This window comes from Phytophthora infestans, genomic scaffold, assembly GCF_000142945.1.
Source record: "Phytophthora infestans T30-4 supercont1.1 genomic scaffold, whole genome shotgun sequence".
NCBI lineage: Eukaryota > Oomycota > Peronosporomycetes > Peronosporales > Peronosporaceae > Phytophthora > Phytophthora infestans.
Genome location: NW_003303758.1, coordinates 1,701,706 through 1,720,629, shown reverse-complemented (window position 1 = coordinate 1,720,629; position 18,924 = coordinate 1,701,706). Strand labels below are relative to the sequence as shown.

The window sequence follows — 18,924 nt, the reverse complement described above, 5'->3', positions numbered from 1 at the left end:
TTTGTGCGGCGTCGTGGATGGGGTCGTGGCCGCTGACTTGGGCGGCGTCACTGATGAGGTCTTGGTTGGAGCCTTGGGCGGCGGCGTGGATGGGGTCTTGGCAGGTGACTTGGGCGGCGCCTGGCCTGAGGCCGTCGTAGACGATTTGCAAGACGTCTTGGCTGGGGCTTTGCGTGGAGGTTTGGCTAGTGACTTCGCCGGAGACTTGAACTAAGTCTCCGCCGGTTTGGCTCGGGAGGTTGACTGAGTCTTGGTCGATGGGCTTCGTTGGTGATGCAGCAGGTTTCATGCTCAGCTGCTTCTCTACAGGCGCCGAGACAGATGCGGATCGCTTGGCAGGAGGAACCTCATCATACAAACGTTTCAAAATTAGCCACTTAATCGTAGGCCAGAAAATCCAATCGGCATACCTTCCACGGATAAATGCTTCCATACTTCATCTGGCCCATCGAAGTAGTCGACAAGATGCGTAGCGTTTGGTCTTCTTGACCAGCCTTCTCGCGTGAAGTATCAGTTTTGGTTGGATAGCCCTTTAGGTCGCTCGAATTGCCATCCTAACCTTTTTAGTTTCGTCCAGAGCTTGCCCCAAGTGATTGGCAGGATGTGCTTCCGCTTCGGCATGAGGTCGTTCTTGCTGATGCCCGTCCGATTTGCATATGGCGCGAAATTTGCGCGCCGCTAGCTTTCCCTAAATCTCGAAAAATTGTAGCCACGAATTATTGCCCGGAGGTTAGCAACATGATTCTAAAAGTTAATTGCAGTGGAAACTTGAAGTTTGTATGGAAACACTTACTTTTTGTAATGAGGAAAATGGCCTTTTTTGTATCCTGAAGAATACAGGAAACAGACATTTTTATCCTGTAGAATACAGGCGGCGGGGCTAGAGGGGTTAAGAATTTTAAGAACCCAAGCGCGTCTGCCGCTGCTTGCTCAGCTCTTCCAGGACGTCCTCGTCCAAAACCGATAAGGAGCTCAATACCTCCCGTTGGCCTCAGGTCTAATGAGCACCATCTCGACAGCCTCTTTCACCTGCCGTGTCAGAGGATCCCGGGATCTAGACTCCGAGTCGCTTAAAGCGACATCGATCTGAACGAGGTCCAGACCCGACTCTTGGCGGCGACGACCGTGACGTGGAGCTTCGTTACCCACGTCTGGGGGTGTCGTGGTTCCGACATCTGAAGCTCTCTTTATACTGCAAGGACGGCGTTCTATCTTTGTACGATGGACCACCGGATATTGAGCCGAAAATGCCTTCGAAGATAGTTTGTTTCGCCAGCCCAAACGAAGAATGGCTTCGCAAGGTTTCCAAGAAAGAGGAGGCGTGCACGCTATATATGCCGCTGTGGGACGAGGGTGAACTGATCGCTGCTGCAGCTACATTGAAGATGCCTATTTCCCCCCAGAAGATTGAAGAACGTTTCTCCATATTTGGCGGTGTGGCGCGTTGCTGTCGCGCACGAAAAGGAAATTTGTTATTGCTCGAATACAGGGGTTGGAGATCGACATTGCTGGTATGTATTCCCTTAGGGTGCTTGAACGGCTGTCTAAGGGGATACGGGGACGACCTACACATCATTGGATGTGCCACCATATACCGAAACGCGATGACCCTGTAGGATTTGATGCTCAAAATTGCATCGACGTTTGTCTCTCTCCGCGTTCTGGAGAAGATCAGTTCTCGTCACCACCAAAAGCGAAATGACCTGCTGTTGTTTGTCCACCACGGTATTCCGAAACCGGCGGCACTTCGTGGACATTTATTTGAGCTGAAAGTACACAAACAACTGGTACGTGGTGATGAGATCCGTTGTATCTCGGACGGCCGCAACAAGATCTTCACGTTCTGTAAAAGCGAATTTATCTTCTTTGACCCCAAGAACTTGACTACGAAAACTCTACAGATGGGTCCGTACTGCATTTCGCGTGCATCCAAATACGAATCAATAGATTCGTTTTACTATCCTTACTGTAATGGGCCCCTCCATTACATAAGTAGATAGATTTCTTTACATAAGTAGGTGCATCAGCACACGACTAGCGTGTGCTGAAATGCTGTCATGCCATTGGCTGATATATGGGGAGCCAGACCCATTATTAGCCAATTGGACATCTGACGTGTATTTGAGTGGCCACGGCTGTGGCCTTGGTCCTAAAATAAAGTCAGAGTTGATTTTTCCTTAAACCTAAGACTCAGGCGTCCTATTGCGAGCTTCCTCAACACTATAGTGTAAGCAGGTAACGGAGTAAATACCTGGCCCGTCACACCTGGTAGCACTTATTGGTCCTTCCAACGACCAAGTTTGATATGAGCCAAGACCTCGACCACGCTGCCTTTCTCCATTTCACTCGGATCGAGTGGGAAGATCTCCACCGCCTCGCGGCGGTGTCCGGAGAAGCCGTCGTTACGTCGCTGCTGCGCTCAGCGACGGCCGACGAGCAGCGCGTTGAGGCACAAGAATTCATGGAACGCGAGCTCGCCGATGCGAATCGGCGAGTGTCAACTCCCTCGCGTATCTCCACGAATGACGTCGTGAAGCTAGAGACGTCCACCTACTCCGATGCCGGGGAAGATCGATTTCCGCTGAATCGCTGGTTTCAAGAGATCGACATCGACATCGCCATCGCCTCGAGGTTGATCGAGGCGCCTTCCGCGAAGGTCCATTTCCTCCTCTCGCGGTTGTCTGGGAAAGCCAAGGAATGGGCTCTCGGCAAGTTGGTTATCGATCCCAACGTCTTCCCCACTCTGGATACCCTTCAGAGTGACTTTCGGCTCGCGTTCGAGCCGCCGCAACATGAATCCCGAATTCGGGCAGACTTCTTCGCCCTTCGGCAAGGCACGATGACCATGCGCGACTACGTCCAGAAGACACGACACCTCGCGTCGTGCATCGTGTCTAAGCCGATCGATATGGCCTCTCAGGCTCATGTATTCGTGTTCGGTATGCGCGAAGGCATGACGCGCTACTGCCTTACAAGATCGGACCCCTCTACGCTCGAAGAGGCATTCGCCCTCGCCCTACGCGAGGACTACGTGGTTGCGGCGTCATACGCTCACGCGCTACCTGCTTCAGCTCGGGATTCGGCGCCCGAGCCCATGGACATCGACGCTATCGATGCGACGAGCAATCGTCAGCGTCTTGTAGCGCGTCGGAGCGGTGCTCGGAACAATCGTTCTCTCACCTGCTTCCGCTGTCGGAAGGTCGGTCATCACGCGGCGAAGTGCCGCGCGCCAGCTCCAGTGCTTGCGCATGTCGATGCCGAGTTCTGACCAGCCCAAAAACGGTCAGGGTCAGTAGGTGCGGGGCGCCCTACTGGCTGGAATAGAGGTCCGGGTCCCCCGGTGGCAACCCAACCTCCTAGCCCTCCTGTGCTGCATGCACACTTTCATGCCACCACCACGCCGAGCGATTCAAGATTAGTCTTCATGTCGCCGGTGCCCGGCGACCACTGCGAGCGCTCCTTGATTCAGGAGCGACCAACAACTTCTTCCGCGCGTCGTGCTTGTCGGTACTCCCGTCGGACATCACTGTCCGCAAAGGTAGAGGGGAGGTCGCTGTCAAGTTGGCCGATGGGAAATCACGCCGCGTCGCGCGGCGCGAGATTACACTTCCGTACACGTTCGACGGTTTCCGAAGCAACGACGACTTCCTCGTCATTGAGATGAATTACGCGTTTGACTGCATCCTGGGTATGCCGTGGTTGACGCGCTATCAACCAGAGATTGACTGGTTGGCCCGGTCGGTCAAGCGTCGCAGTGATCATGATGTGAGCGAGGTGTACACGCACCTCCTGGTCGCCCAGAAGGATTGGCCTCACGTCACCTTCGTGGACCGGTCATCCACGACGCACGTTGTGCACAGAGTGAGCGATGGCCCTCTCTGCACGGCTTGCGCAGTGCTGTTAACTGACGAGTCCCCGCGGCGACGCGGGGATGAAGACTAACTGGCGGTCGAGCAGGGGCCCCCGCAGATGTACGAGACGGCGGTCGAGCAGGGGCTCCCGCAGACGAACGAGATGGCGATCGAGTAGGGGCTCCCGCAGACGAATGAGATGGCGGTCGAGCAGGGGCTCCCGCAGACGAACGAGATCGCGGTCGAGCAGGGACTCCCGCAAACGAACGAGTTGGCGGTCGAGCAGGGGCTCCCGTCAATTGAGCCGGTGGTCGAGCAGTTGGCGCTCCCGCTGAACACTACCGCGGTCGAGCAGGGGCTCCCGCTGAGCACTACCGCGGTCGAGCAGGGGCTCCCGCTAGAGGGGTGTGACCTCTCGTCCAGCGAGAGCGACTCGTCATCCTCGAGTTCGCAATCGAGGCGGCGGAAGTCGAAGCGGCGTCGGCTGAAACCTCGTCAAAAGCCCGTGCCAAGTGACAGATCACCGACGGAGTCGGTCTGCGTGCTTGAGTACGTGAAAGGTACTCCCGGTCGCCGACGAGCACTCGAGTTTGCAAACCCACCTAGCGACGCAGGGTCGATCACTCGACTTCCAGGTCTTTCCTGGAAGAGCTTCCTTCGCGGCCTCAAGGACGTTGAAATCGAGCAAATTTGCCTGATCACCGACGCCGATTCGGCGTCGCTCGAAGTGAATGCAGTCAGTGACGACGTCTCGCGTCCAAAGAGTGCTGAGCCGAAGTCGGCCCGCGAGGAGCGCTTCGCAGCGCAGTCTTGGGAAGCGCTACGCGAATCCGGCAATCCAGTCTACGAGTCCGCCCGCGAATATGAAGATGTATTTCCGGATAAGATCCCAGCTGAGTTGCCAGCTAACCGAGAAATTCGCCACGAGATCGATCTCGTGCCCGGCTCGAAGTATTGTGGTGGTCGTTCTTGAAGCCCCAGTATGCGTCTTTCGCCAGTTGTGACCCGTGGATGTGTCTTCGTCGAGCGATGCATTGCAACAAGATACGGGCCTCGAACCCGGTCGACGACTCCATTCTCGTGCGACTTCCCTTCTTATCAGTGCCATCCCCCGTGTCATACAGACCGCAAAAGGCAGGGTCAAAGTTGTGACGCGGCAGTGGCCGCTCCCGCGAGATCAGGTCCAAGCTATCGATGACTTCTTCGAAAGCCGCAAGGCGGGTCATGTGCGTGAGAGCACATTGCCGCACTCCAGTCCGACCTTCTGTGTGAAGAAAAGCCACGGGCGGATGGCGCATCGTCCATGCCTTCAACAAGCTGAACGACGCTACCATCCCTGCCTTCAACAAGCTGAACGACGCTACCATCCCTGCCCAGACGCCGATTCCTCGGAAGGACATGGTGCTCGACGCAATGTCGGGTAGTGAGGTCTTCAGCGCCATCGACTTGACCGATGGGTTCTACCAAATCCTCATGAGGCTGAGCGATATACCGCTCACAGCGGTAAGCACTCCCAGTGGTATGCTCTGGGAGTGGCTTGTTATGCCACAAGGCACTATGGCGCCCTTAAACTGATCTAACTGCATATGTGTTGCTCTGCAGAACATCCTTGCGAGGAATCGGCGTTTGCGGACAGGCTTGTCCAAGCCTTTTGATCGTTTGGGTGGCGTCTTCTTTGCTGACAATGGCAGTAAATTCATCCGGAATGATTACGATCTCCAACTGCTCGCTATGCTCACGCTATCAGGGATTTCTAACGCAACTCAATCGCAACGCTACGTGAGAAATTGCCGACAAGAAGCATGAATCTCCAGACTGTGGCAGCTGGCTGTGCACTTAGCTCATCTACACTTTCTTCAATGTGGACTATGTGAAGGTGCTCACTTCAGTCTATTATTGGCCACCAAATCTTCGGAAAACACACTCCTCGTGAAAGATTAAGCCATGCATGTCTAAGTATAAACAAAAACCGACAGCTTACCTGCGCGGACGAGGCGAGGATTTTGGCGTCTTCCCGATTCAGATCTCGTACATCCCCCATCAACATCTCCCACCGACACACTCAAACGCCCAGAATTAAACCAAACGCAAGCGTAAGCCCTACCTCCTCGGCGGCCATTTCCCGCAGCACAACACGCCGTCGGAGGTACCTTTCTAGGAATAATACTGCACTGCTACCAACACTAGATTTGCAATTCCCAAACGAAAGAACGGGAGGCGGTTCAACCAACTTCGGAGAAGTCGATGAGCGACGGAGCCACGTTCAATCGCATGGTATCCCATGTGCTGCGCCCGCTCCGCGATTTCGCACCGAGTTATTTCGATGACATCTTCGTACACAGTCGCGCTGAGGGAGGCCTCAGCGCGCTTGAAGTCCACTTGAAGCATCTGAGGCAAGTCTTCCAAGTGATGCGCGAAAACAAGCTGTATGCCAACTTGAAGAAGTGTATATTCTGCGCGCCGGAGATTCCGGTGCTTGATTGCTTTGTTAGCAAGAACGGCGTCCGCGCCGACCCCGAGAAAGTGTCGTCGATATGTGCGTGGCCTACGCCACAGAATCCCACTGAACTGCGTCAGTGGCTGGGTCTCGCAGATTATCTCCACAAGTACACGAAGAATTACGCCGGATTGATCCAGCCGCTCTCTTAGGTGTTGAAAAAAGATGTGTCGTGGTCGTGGACTTCCGCACATCAAGCCGCCTTCGACTCGGTGAGGAAGAGTCTCGCCGAGGCCTCAGTCCTCGCGCTCCCGGATGACTCGAAGCCTTTTCACGTCGTCTGCGACGCGAGCGATTTTGCTATCGGCTGTGCGCTGATGCAATTCGATGAAGAAGGTCGAGAGCGTGTCGTAAGCTACCAGTCCAGGCAGATGAAGCCGGCGGAGCGCAGCTACCCTGTTCACGACAAGGAGCTCCTTGCGATGCGCTACGCTCTGATCAAGTTCAGAGTGTACTTGTTGGGGGAGGATACCTTCGCGGTGTACACCGACTATGCATCGCTGAGGACAGCGATGAAGAGTCCTCATCTCTCCCAGCGGATGGCCCACTGACTTTCGTTCTTCTCTGAGTACAACTTCGTTGTCCACTACAAATCCGGCAAGAACAACATTCTCGCCGACGCTTTGTCTCGGCGTCCCGACTACGACCCACGCGGTGCATTGGATCGACAAGGTTCACTGGATGAAGACGATGTAGACGAGTGTGCCACGTGCGAGGCGTCAGGCGTCAACCTGGCGAGCGTCTCCCCGGTAATGCCACTTCGCGACGAGATACGAGCTGCTTACGACCACGACTCGATGTGCTCCAGTATCCTGGAGCATCTCCGCTCTCCCAGCGCCGATACACTGGGAGCCCTTTCCCGCTCGGTACGAAACAAAATCCACCGATATCGTCTCGAGGACGAGCTGCTGACGTACATCATCGACAACTTCGATACCCCACGTATCATTGTCCCTAACGACCCCGATCTGCGCTCACGGACTATCCATGCGTTTCATGATGCCCCGCTGGGTGCTCATCTCGGTCGCGAGAAGACATTTGCCGCTGTGTCACGCGACTTTTATTGGCCCCACCTGTACAAATGGGTACGTAAATGGGTGCGCACCTGCGAGATCTGCCAGCGCGTGAAACCTGCCTCGTCTTCGCAGCTCCCCTGCGTCCTCTACCGGTGGCCACCGAGGCCTGGCGCTCGGTGTCGATGGACTTCATCTTCGGGCTCTTACCCGATGCTAAAGGACGCTCAGGTGTCTTGGCGTTCGTAGACCGCTTCAGCAAGATGGTCCACCTGATTCCGGTGTCGGATGCGATCACCGCGGCAGATAACGCGGTGCACTTCATCGATGCGGACTTCCTGAATCCATCGTCTCCGACCCGCGCTTCACGTCGGCCTTCTGGTCGAAGCTCTTCGAGCTGCTGGGCTCGAAGCTGTTAATGTCCACAGCAGCCCATCCGGAAACGGACGGCTAGACGGAGCGCGTAAATCGCGTCCTCGAAGACGTCCTTCGAAGCTACGCGACGTCGTTCTCCAGCTGGAGCTCGTTTCTGCCTCTGGCCGAGTTCGCGCTGAACAACGCGGTTCACGCGTCGACTGGGCTGACGCCCTTCTTCATTAACAACGCGCGACACCCGCGCGTCCCTGCTCTTCTCGCTGTGGGCCATCCCACAGCACCGTGTGTCTCCACTCTGGGTGGGGAAGAAGCTGCCGACAAGCCGTCTTCTATAGCTCCGATGTCTCCAGCGATAACACCGGCACTGGGTCAACCGGTACACACACCGGTTGCTATTGATATCTTGAGTGTATCCCAGTCCCCACATCGGTCAACGCAGTGACACGTTCCGCATCGAGCCCACTTGCGCCGAAGCATGCGGCGCGACCAATCGACTCCGCAGTCGTCTCCGACTTTGTACTACAGCGCCAAGCGGTCACCCGCTATGTTCGAGACGCACTGCAGGACGCAGTGAACAAGCAGAAGGAGAACGCTGATAAGGCTGGCCGCAAGAACACGGCCACGTTTACGACAGGCGAACGAGTGCTCCTGTCGACGGAAGGTATCAGAAACGCTGCGGTTATCAACCTCGGCGCGAACAAACTCGCGCCGCGCTTTATTGGGCCGTTTACGGTGATCAAGACCATTGGTGACGCTTACACTCTGGATATTCCTTCGACACTACGGCTACATCCGACGTTCTACGTCGGACGTTTAAAGAAATACCATCCATCCGAGATCCCGGACACTGATTCGTCCTCGAGTGACGCGGCAACTTTCCAGCGAGATGGTCCTCCTCCTTTGATCGACTCTTCGGGCGCTCAGCGTTGGATCGTTGAGCGAATCGTCGACCACGACTTTCGCCAAAGTCATGGTACCCTTGACCGTCACACTGAAGCGTTTCCACAGGGTCGTGCCCTGCGGGACAAGGAACAACACTATCGCGCGCGTTGGCTGGGACTCTCCCCAGGTGAAGATACTTGGGAGCCGCGCAGTCGCTTGCGGGAAGACGTTCCCGACATCGTGAACGAATACGAGAAGACACTCACGTTCCGAAGCGTGAGTGAGCCGGGTGCTGATACCCGCGGTGAAGAAGGCGACCAGCCTCCGCGTATACACGGAGGCCTCGCCGTGATTATTAAGAAGAAAACTGGAGTCGACGGCGGGATCGAACCGGTGACCAGCTACACGAGAACTCGGCACTGTACCGCTGAGCCACTCGGTGAGTAAGCCGAGTGAACAAGTGAGTGAGTGAGTGAGTGAGTGAGTGACGCGAGGTTCCACGACGAGTGAAACCCCAGCTCGCAGGTCACCTATATTCCGATGTCGCAGTCGCCTGGGTCTACAGGATACTTCTCCGTACGTTGTGCAGTCGCACATCGTCGCTCAGTCAACTGAGTGAAGTGGCTGTCGTCCCCGTATTCGCGGTCTCAGGTACCTCGTGCGCTGTCTTCGTGATCCTCGTGTCTGCTAGAACATCGTGGACGTTCCACGATGAGCGTATCCCCAAGCACAAGGAAGTCTCCAGTCGGCGCTCCGTCTTTGCGTCTGTGGTGATCATCGTGCCAGCGTTTCCTTGCAAAAACACTTGGTCGTGCACTTGTCGCGGAGTTTGATCTCCGTGGGAATCGAACTCACGCGTACTGCGCGTGAGCATGCTCCGTTACATGCTCGGACACGACGTCTCAGAGATTTTTATGCGCCTCAGTACAATTTCAAAGGTCCAAGCTTCACTCCACCAGAACCTCACCTGGTGCCTCGAAGCCCACGTGTGTCGACACCAGCGCCAGCGACGGTGGCCTCCAAGCTGTTGTCTGAGATGGCTTCTCGCTCAGCACGCTCGCTGCCGAGCGTGGTGTCTCTTGTTGATACGCCAGTGGCTTGATGTCGCGAGTGTCGCCGCTGTCTCCGCCGTTCCAGCAGTCTTCTCCAATGTTCTTCATCAGCGCTTATGTTGCGTAAGTGCAACTTTAAGAGGGGGGTAATGTAATGGGCCCCTTCATTACATAAGTAGGTAGATTTCTTTACATAAGTAGGTGCATCAGCACACGACTAGCGTGTGCTGAAATGCTGTCATGCCATTGGCTGATATATGGGGAGCCAGACCCATTATTAGCCAATTGGACATCTGACGTGTATTTGAGTGGCCACGGCTGTGGCCTTGGTCCTAAAATAAAGTCAGACCTTAAACCTAAGACTCAGTCGTCCTATTGCGAGCTTCCTCAACACTATAGTGTAAGCAAGTAGCGAGTAAATACCTGGCCCGTTACACTTACGGCCAAGTCAAAGCATCCTGTTAATGGGGTTGATGCTGCGGGTTTTCTGGAAGGAGTCGGATTGTTGAATGGTGCGTTGGCGAATTCGAAACGAGTGAAGCTGATTTTTGTCGAAGCCAACGACAGCAGGTCCAGCATTGCACTTAAGCGACTAATGACGAGTACAATGCTGGCAAGCATTGCCCAGTACGTATGGGTGGTTTAAATAGTAGCTGAGTTCTACTTCAAGTACAAGCGGTGAATCGATCTAGTCCCGCTAAATGGTTAAGGAGCTGAGGACGTCTTATTTTTGCCACAACCTGAAACCCCAAATTTATTACCTTACCAAGAGGACTGGACTTTAAAACGCAAGTGTCGCCTATTAGGCCGATTGACAAAACACAGTTTTAGTTTGGTATTAGTGACAAAATCGAGTGTCATCTTTGGGAAATAAATATGTTGGATCTGTTTGGCTTAAGTGTTCTGTATCACGAAAGGGCTAAGCAGGGTGCATTAAAATACGCCTTGCTTTTGCTCTATCACCGTTTGTAATTCTGCTTCAGTTCACGCTGTGCATCTTGCTAAATCGCGCACGAGCCTCCACATATTCAGAATAAGCATCTCGCTTTCGGTGGTGACTTGTGTCCTTATCGCGGTTCATGTTGCTCATCTCGTTGTCATACACAAAAGCTCGCTGCTGAATGGTACTGATCGCTTCGGTGCTGCCAGGAACACCACGTAGGATACCGTCCATGTGGATTCGCTTAGCGATTGGTACGCGTGATGGCGGCGTCATTAACGCTGCTCTGGGTGGAGGATCGCCCGAGATACTTGCACTACCACTGGCTTTGCTTCTACTGCCATCTTCGTTAAGTAGCAAACTAGGGCGTAGTGGCTGCATCGGGTTCTTTGCAGCATTAGCTACAACTGCAAAGTCGCCTTTGGCATCGCGAAGTTCCGTCAGCACAAACTTCTTTGGGAGCGTCTTAGCAAATTCGCTTTCATGGTTTGCCATCAATTCGGCATCTTTTTGTGCTGTACGCCTACAACAACAACATAAGTTAAGACATCCACATCCCAGTTTGCCAACTCGTGCAATGAATCCGTACCATGAAGACTTTTGCCCAAAAGTGATAGGGTTGCTCACAGTGATAGTGTCGGCGAGCGAGGCCAATTCACGATCCAGAGTGTCCCCGTCCATGGCGACAGCGAATGATGCTCTGCAGTACTGAGACCAATACCAAAGTCCAAGCTTCCTCGAGCTATTTTCGCTTACCTTTGTTCGCCTGCTTGACCTACATATTTATAGAGGTTTATCTCTAGATCAAGTCGAGCGCACACAAGTCAACATTGGATTCGCATCACATCGCATTACCTCGCCCATCCTGTTGCTACCAATGGGCCCAGCTATTGGCTGTCTACTCCTCTCGTGCGATGTCGCCATCTTTTGACACCGCGTATATCCTTCCTGCTTCTCTCCTAGTGTTGATACCGTCGAGCTTTAAACCAGAGGCTCCAAGTCCATCTCCAGAACGGATGTGGGGTTGAGCAGATCGAAGTTCTTCAGCACCTGTGGGTGCAGCACACCGAACGTACCAAGACGCAGAGGCTTAGCATCCTCCTTCTGTAGAGTCACGTACGCACAACGGTTGGGGAAGTAAGTACGCTCCTCCGCGGGCGTGATGGTGTAGTACTCCTTTGTGCCCGCAGGCATCTCCAGCGCAGACGGGATACCCATCAACTGCATGATGCGGTCAACGAGACCGTGAATAACCTCGAAACCATCAGTCGGGCCAGTGTACGCGGCGCAGATACGACGCACGTTCTTGGCTCCGACGTCCGTGTTGTCGTCAATCACGACGACGTCCGAGATCTCGAACAGCTTCAGCCCTTCCTTGATCGACATAGCCTTGTTGTTCTGAATGGTCTTCAACACACCCGGCAACATTGACGTACGCACAACCTCGAACTCCACAGTAGCCGGGTTGGACAGCACAACAGCCGAGTGACCGTCGTCCTCGCGGTTCAGGTACTCGAAGTTTTCCTTGTGCGAGCACAAGCCGTGAGTCAGCAGCTCGATGTAGCCGGCACGGCTGATTTCATCGCGAAGATGGTCGCCTAGTTTGTTAAGCGGCTGAGCCATACCAATAGTCTGCGTCTGAGGGATCGTAAGCGGGATATTGTTGAAGCCGTAAGCGATGCCAACGTCCTCGATCACATCCACGGGGTGTAGAATGTCCGACCGGGTGATAGGAACCTCAGCAATAATCGTCTTGCCGTTACCTGAGGGCTTAGCGTCCAGCTGCATCTTGTCGCACAGCTTGCAGATCCGGTCCACGTCCAAGTTAACAGGCTCCCCCTTGCCGAACAACATCGAGTAGATGTTCTTGATCTGCACTTCGACCGGGCGCTCACTGAGGTTGGGCGTCAGCTCGTTCTCGTTCACGCTTTGGTCCTCATAGTTGATCTGCACAGGCTCCACCGTGAAAGGCTTGGCGCAGTACTCGGAGAACATGGCGATCATCGTGTTAAGTACGACCTTGGCCTTGGTAATATCCGTGGCTGTGCACTCAATGAAGACGTTTTTCGTGTCCAACGAGATCTTGGAGTGTTCGCCGTTGATAATGGGCGGCAGCGACAAGACTACGCCGTTCTTGTCCGTGATCACAGGGTACACAGGCGAGTCGTAGATAATATCCGTGTACGGCTTGATATGCTTGACTTCCGGGTTGGTGCGGTAGAAATCCAGTAGTTCCTTGGCTTCAAACTCCTTGGTTTGGCTCAGCGGGATAAAGCTGATTTCGTTCGGAGGCAGTGCCTAAATAATAGAATGGTTACAAAATTTTCTTTAAATTGTCGATACCCCACCTAAATTCACGTACATTGTAGGTGAAAGGACCTTCAATAGTGTCCAAATCGTGTGTGCCGATAGCCACAAGTGTACGGCGACGGCAGATGTTCTGGTGGAGCTTGTCCTGCAGGTCGATGAAGCTGTCGTAGCGCTCCTGTGTGAACGTGACGTCACGCAGCACAGCCGACACTACGTACGGGCGTACAAGCTACAATAACAGTATTAAACAGCTAATAATATTAATAAACCCAATGCATTGTCAACCCACCTTCGTGTTGGGCTTGACCGTGATGCTGTGAGCACCCTCGGCACGGGGCGTCAGCGTGTAGACAGGCGGGCGTTCCTTCTCTAGGAAAATACGCAGTGCACGTGCAATTCCCTCGACGCAGAGCAGATCGTAACGGTTGGCGGGGACGTCGATCTTGTAGAGCACAGCGTCCGAGTGCTCCGAGTGGTCCTTGCCTTGGCCCTTTGTCTCGCGCTGCTTGAGCTGCTTCTCGCTCGTTACGTCGTCCAGTTCAATGCCGAACTCGAAGCACAACACGTCGAACTCTTCGTCCGTGTACGTCTGGCCCATGGCCGCGAACAGCTCGTCGCGCTTCACCCCCACGGTCGGCATTTTTGCTCTTTGATTTGATTGACACTTCGGCTACTCCCCGAATGAAACAGGCACCAGTAGATAATTCCACATTGAACACCATATGCACATAATTGACACAGTGACAACACATCATTCTACAGGTCTCTTATATCTTATATTTAATAATGGAGTATATTTAATGTATGTCACATAAATGTAATCTTGAAAAGACGCCAACTCAATTTGAAGTATGGACGATGGCGGGCCTCAAGCGGAGCGTTCGCGTCGTCTGGAGACGCAGGGGCGGCTGCAGGCACCTCCAAAGCCTGAACCTAATCTGAAACCTGCTGGACCCACATTACCTCCGTCTGCGTGCATTTCTGGCTGCTGTGTGGAGAGCGCACGACTCGCAGATGAGAGAGACTTCCTCCGAGGGTATGCAGAGCGATTGCTAGTGCAACTACGCGGCCTGTTACAGCGCTACGGAGAGCTGGAGAAGCTAAAAACACTAGCAGACGCAACTCAAAGTGACGAGGATCCACACGAGCGCTTGGCTCCTTGGCTAACAGCCTCCGAGTACACGAACCCTTTGCTACAGGCCTACGATCTCAAAATCCAGGAGCTGGTGAGTATAGTGTAGCTTAGAAGTATACGTGGATTTATTAACTTTAAGGAGAATCACTGCAGGAGACATCACTACTAGACAACAAGAAAGCGATGGACCGCGTGGCGTCGCGAGCCGAGGGACTCGCCAGAGAGAACACTACACTGAGACAGTAAGGCAACAGAGGTGAGAGTTTGGGGGGCGGTGACTAAGTTTTACGACGTAATTGTAGAGAACTGGAGGTGGCGGGGGAGAAGATGGTGCTCCGGATGCAAAATGAGCCCAGAGACATGCACGAAGACTTCATGAACGTGCACGAGAACGGAGAGTATTTACAGGAGATCAACGAGCGTATTGACGTGTTGATGGCTGAGAACAATATGCTAATGGAGCAAGTTTCTCTTCAAGACGACGAGATGGGCGCCATGAAGAAAGAGATCATCGACAGAGACCAGCAATTGCAGATTATGGGGCAGAACTTCAACGAAGCTACCCTCGCACTGCAGGAGCTGCGTGACGCTTGCTCACAAGTTCGAGAGGAGAAGACACACTGCGAACGACAGCTACAACACTATGCAGCGTCGATCGCGCAGCTGGAGAGCGTGAAGGAGTCGCTGACGGAACAAACAGAGGCAGTTCGCAAAGAACGCGGCGATCTAGAAACCCAGCTTAGCGAATACGAAGACATGATGGAGAAGATGAAGAGAAGCAACGAGCGCAAAGACGAAGCCTTCTCCACACGCTATCAAAACGTGTGTGTGCGTCTACGCGAGCTGACAAATGCACTCGAGAAGAAAGAGAAAACTGTCGATGACTTACAAGAACGAAATAACGGACTGCAAGGCGAGCTAGATGGTGTACGGCAAGACTGTGAGGGCATGCTGAACGTTCTTAACAGTATGGAAAAGCAGCTTACTCAGTACTGCGCAAGAGAAGACGCAGTTGCTGAGGTAAGAGTGTACATCACTTCATCTAGGCGAATAGTTGACGCTCTAACGCTCTGTGTGCACTGTTGTAGATGGAATCGGAATGTAAAGCGAAGGTTGAGGAAGCCATTCTGGAGAAAGAAGAGGTTTGAATACCTCATTTCAACAACAGGATAGCAATTTACCTAACTGCAAGGTTGTGTGCCTCGTTGGGATAGGTGGCTGCTCGTGAGCTGCAAAGTCGACGGGAGATTGTCCGACTATTGGAGCGACTTCGACAACAAGCTGCAGATCACATGAAGACGCAAGAGGAGAGTTTGAACACTGTAGCTCGCAAACACGAGGCGGACATGAGCAGTCGAGAACAAGAGATTCAGTCTCTAAACGCTGAGCTCGCAGATGTACGATCCAGAATTGAGGTGACGACAAGGAACCATAAGGAGGCAGAGAAGAAACTGGCAGACTCAATTCGCCGTGCTAAGGATGCAAGCATCGCGTTCGAGGTATTTTAACTCTGTACAACCTTCACAAGCAGCATTGCTTCTAACTGTTGGACTCTTGGTGTTGCAGAAGAAACTCCAGCATCTAAGCGAGCGTGCTGCAACAGCTGAAGAAGCTCGCGATATGGTACGGCACTGTAGCTCTTATCGTCACTAAACGCTGATCACTAAAGCTACGTTGGCGTCGTGATACACAGTCTAGTCACCTGGAAGCTGAATACCTCGAGAGGATTCGAACAAAAGAAGACGCACTAACAAAGCTGCGAGCTGAATTCCGGGATCGAGGACAAGAGTTGGGCGTACGTACTTTTTCAGGTGGATATTCTCATGGTTTAACAAGAACCGACGTGGTTAACGTATCTATACAGGAACGAGTGAGTTTGATGGAGCGAGAGCTGGAAATGCGTCGTACTGAGGCACGTGAAGCAAAAGACGAAAGCGAAGAGCAGCACCGGAAAGTGCAGCTACTGAACGACCAGCTGAATAAGGTCAAGGCGGATTGTGCCAACCGGTTTACGAATGAGTTCGAGATACTGCATCAACAGAATCGAGATCTGAAAGCCCAAGCTGCTGAACTGGAGTACAAGTTGTCTCTGGCCAAGAAAGAAGCCGCGTCAGTGCTGGACCGCTCTCGTAGCGAACGGGAGCGTAGCGAAGTGCGTTTGATTGCAGAAGTCGAGAGCTTGAAAGCAAGGATGCAGTCTCTCAAGGAGGAGAGAAAGCGTGTGGACAAGAGTCGACAGGAAACAGACGCCAAGTGCTCCGTTCTGACACTGCAGGTCCAGCAGCTAACCAGAGATCTGAATGATGCAAAGGAGCTACTCCTGGAGCAGGAACATGCATGTGATGATAGCGACCGCAAAGTGTCGGAGCTAAGTGCCCAACTCACAGGGGCGCTCTCGAAACAACAACAATTCTACAGACAAGAGCGTGAGCTCCGTACAGCATTGGAGAGGATGACACTCGAGAGATCGCGGATGGAGCGTGAAGCCACGGTAGGTGCTTGACCAGGTTTGTTTAGCTGCATGAACCATTCTGATGTGTGGTTTACCTTTATAGATGGCGCGAAAGAAGGTGGAGGAGTACCGGAGCAGTAGCTACGCGTACCTTCCACTACCTCATTCGCGGATGCAAGCTGAAATTTCCGACAGAAAGGAATCTTTTGGTAGCACGTCGCGTGATGTAATAGCAGACAAATACGACCCAGCAGAGAAGACAGTTTCTCGCTACCAAACCTAAAAGTACTGGAAAACTTTAGAGAAAGCAACATGTTGCTCCTATTTGGCAAACAAGAGACTGGCGTTTGTTCCTCCGAAACCGAACGAGTTCGTGAGAACTGCGCGTAATTCCTTTTCTTGCGGCTGGTTCGGGACGTAATTCAACGTGAATTCCTCTGTAGTCTCCGTTAAATTCAGTGTAGGAGGCATTACGTTCTGATTTCAGCAAAAAAAAAAACGTTAGTGGAGCAGATAAATGAATTAAGATAATGATAAGCTTACGTGGTGCAGAGCCTTGATCGAAAAAATCGCCTCCACGGCGCCAGCAGCACCAAGCAAGTGGCCAATAGCTCCCTAATTACCAAGTGGAAAGTCAGCACATCCAACACAGGTTGTGTATGTCTTGTAAAGTGTACCTTGGTCGATGACATTGCTAGCTGATTAGCATGTTCGCCGAAGAGTTCTTTCACGGCGGCATTCTCAGCGCGATCACCCAGTGGCGTTGACGTCGCGTGTGCGTTGATGTAGCCGATATCAGACAAGGCAAGACCAGACTGGGCGATTGCTGACTGCATGGCTCGTCGAGCGCCATCTCCAGTTTCCAGAGGAGCCGTAATGTGGTTACTGTCACCACTGAGACCGTAGCCCCGTACCTCAGCATAGATCTTAGCTCCACGTTTCTTGGCATGCTCGTATTCCTTCATTTAACACAGCAGACCAAACGGTTGAATTGTCTAATAATCCCTCACGACAGCTTAAGTATTGCAAAGTATATACCTCCAGGACAACAACACCAGCACCTTCCCCCATGACAAATCCGTCGCGTTGCGAGTCGAAAGGCCTGGAGGCTTCTTGTGGGCGACCGTTGAACTATTCAAGTGCACAAGACAAACGTCAGCACATGCAGACTGATTCCTTATATAATGCCGCACTGCCCCACCTTTGTTGATAAAGCCTGTGCACGCAAGAAAGCGCACCTTGGAAATTCTCATTGAGAAGAAGCCTCGGTGCCACCTGCACCATCACGTCAGGGGTTTCCGTGTCGGATTAAACTCGTAGCGTCGCCAATACTGTGGCTACCCGTGGCACATGCCGTGACACAAGAATGATTCGGTCCCTACACCAGCATACGATTAGATATCTGGCATCAGACCACTTCCGACACAATTCACAGCCGAACCTTTAGTCCATGTTCAATGCTCACGTGACCTGCCGCCAGATTAATGAGAATTCGCGTGATGAAGAACGGCGATACACGACGGTATTTCTGCGAGATATGATTCAGTCAATCAGAATACAAATTCACGTGTCAGCAACAAATCGACCGCCAGTACCTTGTCCTGAATGAGCTTTCCAACATCCATAACCTCCGCAATATTCCCCATACCAGCACCGATAGCCACACCCTATCAAACAGAAGCCTATCTGTCAGCTACACCCTCTTCAATCACACGCAATGCAGTACCCACCGCTCGTTCTCTTTCCTCATCTGAGTGAGGACTCCATCCTGAGTCCTTTAAAGCTTCGTCAGCTATTGTAGCAAAACATCCAAAGCACAATCAACGCTAGCTCGACACAGCATCATCACAGATCGTCTTAACCTGCTGCCAATGTGAACGCGATAAAGTCTGGCTCTTGAGCGCGGAGGTTCTTGAGGTTCACCCAGTCTTTCGTGCGGAAAGCCCCGTCCCCTTCGCCTCGCGGGACAGCCGCGCCAATGGTGCAATTGAGCCCCGTGTCTGCAAGGGCGTCAACTGTCTGCAACCCACGATAATTAGGTGTTAAGGATCAATGGAAAGCACATTTCAGCGATGATTCATACATCGATGGCACATTGCGAGTCTAGCAGCGCGTCCCAAGAGCGCGAAACGCCAACGCCGAACGGAGTGACAGCACCCAGACCAGTTACGACCACCCGACGATTGGGAGTAGGCGGTAGCGCCCCGAACGAGAGCGTCGAGAAGCCACGGGCCACAGACGAAGACGTCACTCTACTCAGCATTTTGAGGCTGAGTCAATAGTATTGACGAATTATAGTGTTCTGAACACAATTTTGAAGGTATTGTACAATATACATGTACAGCACAATGATCCGCTGTTATAAGATAATAAATCTGATTCGGATCAGATTAAATATCTGATTGATACATCATGTA

The 18,924-nt window shown here is 52.9% G+C and overlaps 4 protein-coding genes and 1 non-coding gene across 5 annotated transcripts; 1 reads left to right on the top strand and 4 right to left on the bottom strand.

The window, feature by feature from the left end:
• Window positions 1-5,933: 5,933 nt before the first annotated feature.
• Window positions 5,934-5,981, bottom strand: PITG_33001 (the record flags this gene model as incomplete). Its single annotated transcript, XR_009934395.1, has 1 exon — window positions 5,934-5,981. It is a non-coding gene; the product is annotated as a 28S ribosomal RNA (ribosomal RNA).
• Window positions 5,982-10,649: 4,668 nt separating this feature from the next.
• On the bottom strand, window positions 10,650-11,291 carry PITG_00303 (uncharacterized protein; the record flags this gene model as incomplete). Its single annotated transcript, XM_002908875.1, has 2 exons — window positions 10,650-11,133; window positions 11,200-11,291. 2 exons carry the CDS (start codon window positions 11,289-11,291, stop codon window positions 10,650-10,652), a joined length of 576 nt encoding a protein of 191 aa, XP_002908921.1.
• Window positions 11,292-11,591: 300 nt separating this feature from the next.
• PITG_00302 (phenylalanyl-tRNA synthetase beta chain) lies at window positions 11,592-13,608 on the bottom strand (the record flags this gene model as incomplete). The annotated part of the gene is made up of 3 exons (XM_002908874.1): window positions 11,592-12,908; window positions 12,973-13,149; window positions 13,210-13,608. 3 exons carry the CDS (start codon window positions 13,558-13,560, stop codon window positions 11,592-11,594), a joined length of 1,845 nt encoding a protein of 614 aa, XP_002908920.1.
• A 163-nt stretch (window positions 13,609-13,771) lies between these two features.
• PITG_00301 (uncharacterized protein) lies at window positions 13,772-16,558 on the top strand (the record flags this gene model as incomplete). Its single annotated transcript, XM_002908873.1, has 7 exons — window positions 13,772-14,146; window positions 14,209-14,297; window positions 14,358-15,075; window positions 15,144-15,197; window positions 15,270-15,554; window positions 15,622-15,678; window positions 15,920-16,558. The coding sequence occupies 7 exons, from the start codon at window positions 13,772-13,774 to the stop codon at window positions 16,556-16,558; spliced, it is 2,217 nt and encodes a 738-aa protein (XP_002908919.1).
• A 270-nt stretch (window positions 16,559-16,828) lies between these two features.
• On the bottom strand, window positions 16,829-18,787 carry PITG_00300 (3-oxoacyl-[acyl-carrier-protein] synthase, mitochondrial precursor; the record flags this gene model as incomplete). Its single annotated transcript, XM_002908872.1, has 11 exons — window positions 16,829-16,984; window positions 17,051-17,122; window positions 17,185-17,466; window positions 17,546-17,638; window positions 17,709-17,755; window positions 17,840-17,885; window positions 17,949-18,035; window positions 18,103-18,174; window positions 18,238-18,299; window positions 18,370-18,526; window positions 18,591-18,787. 11 exons carry the CDS (start codon window positions 18,768-18,770, stop codon window positions 16,829-16,831), a joined length of 1,254 nt encoding a protein of 417 aa, XP_002908918.1.
• Between the last annotated feature and the right edge of the window lie 137 nt (window positions 18,788-18,924).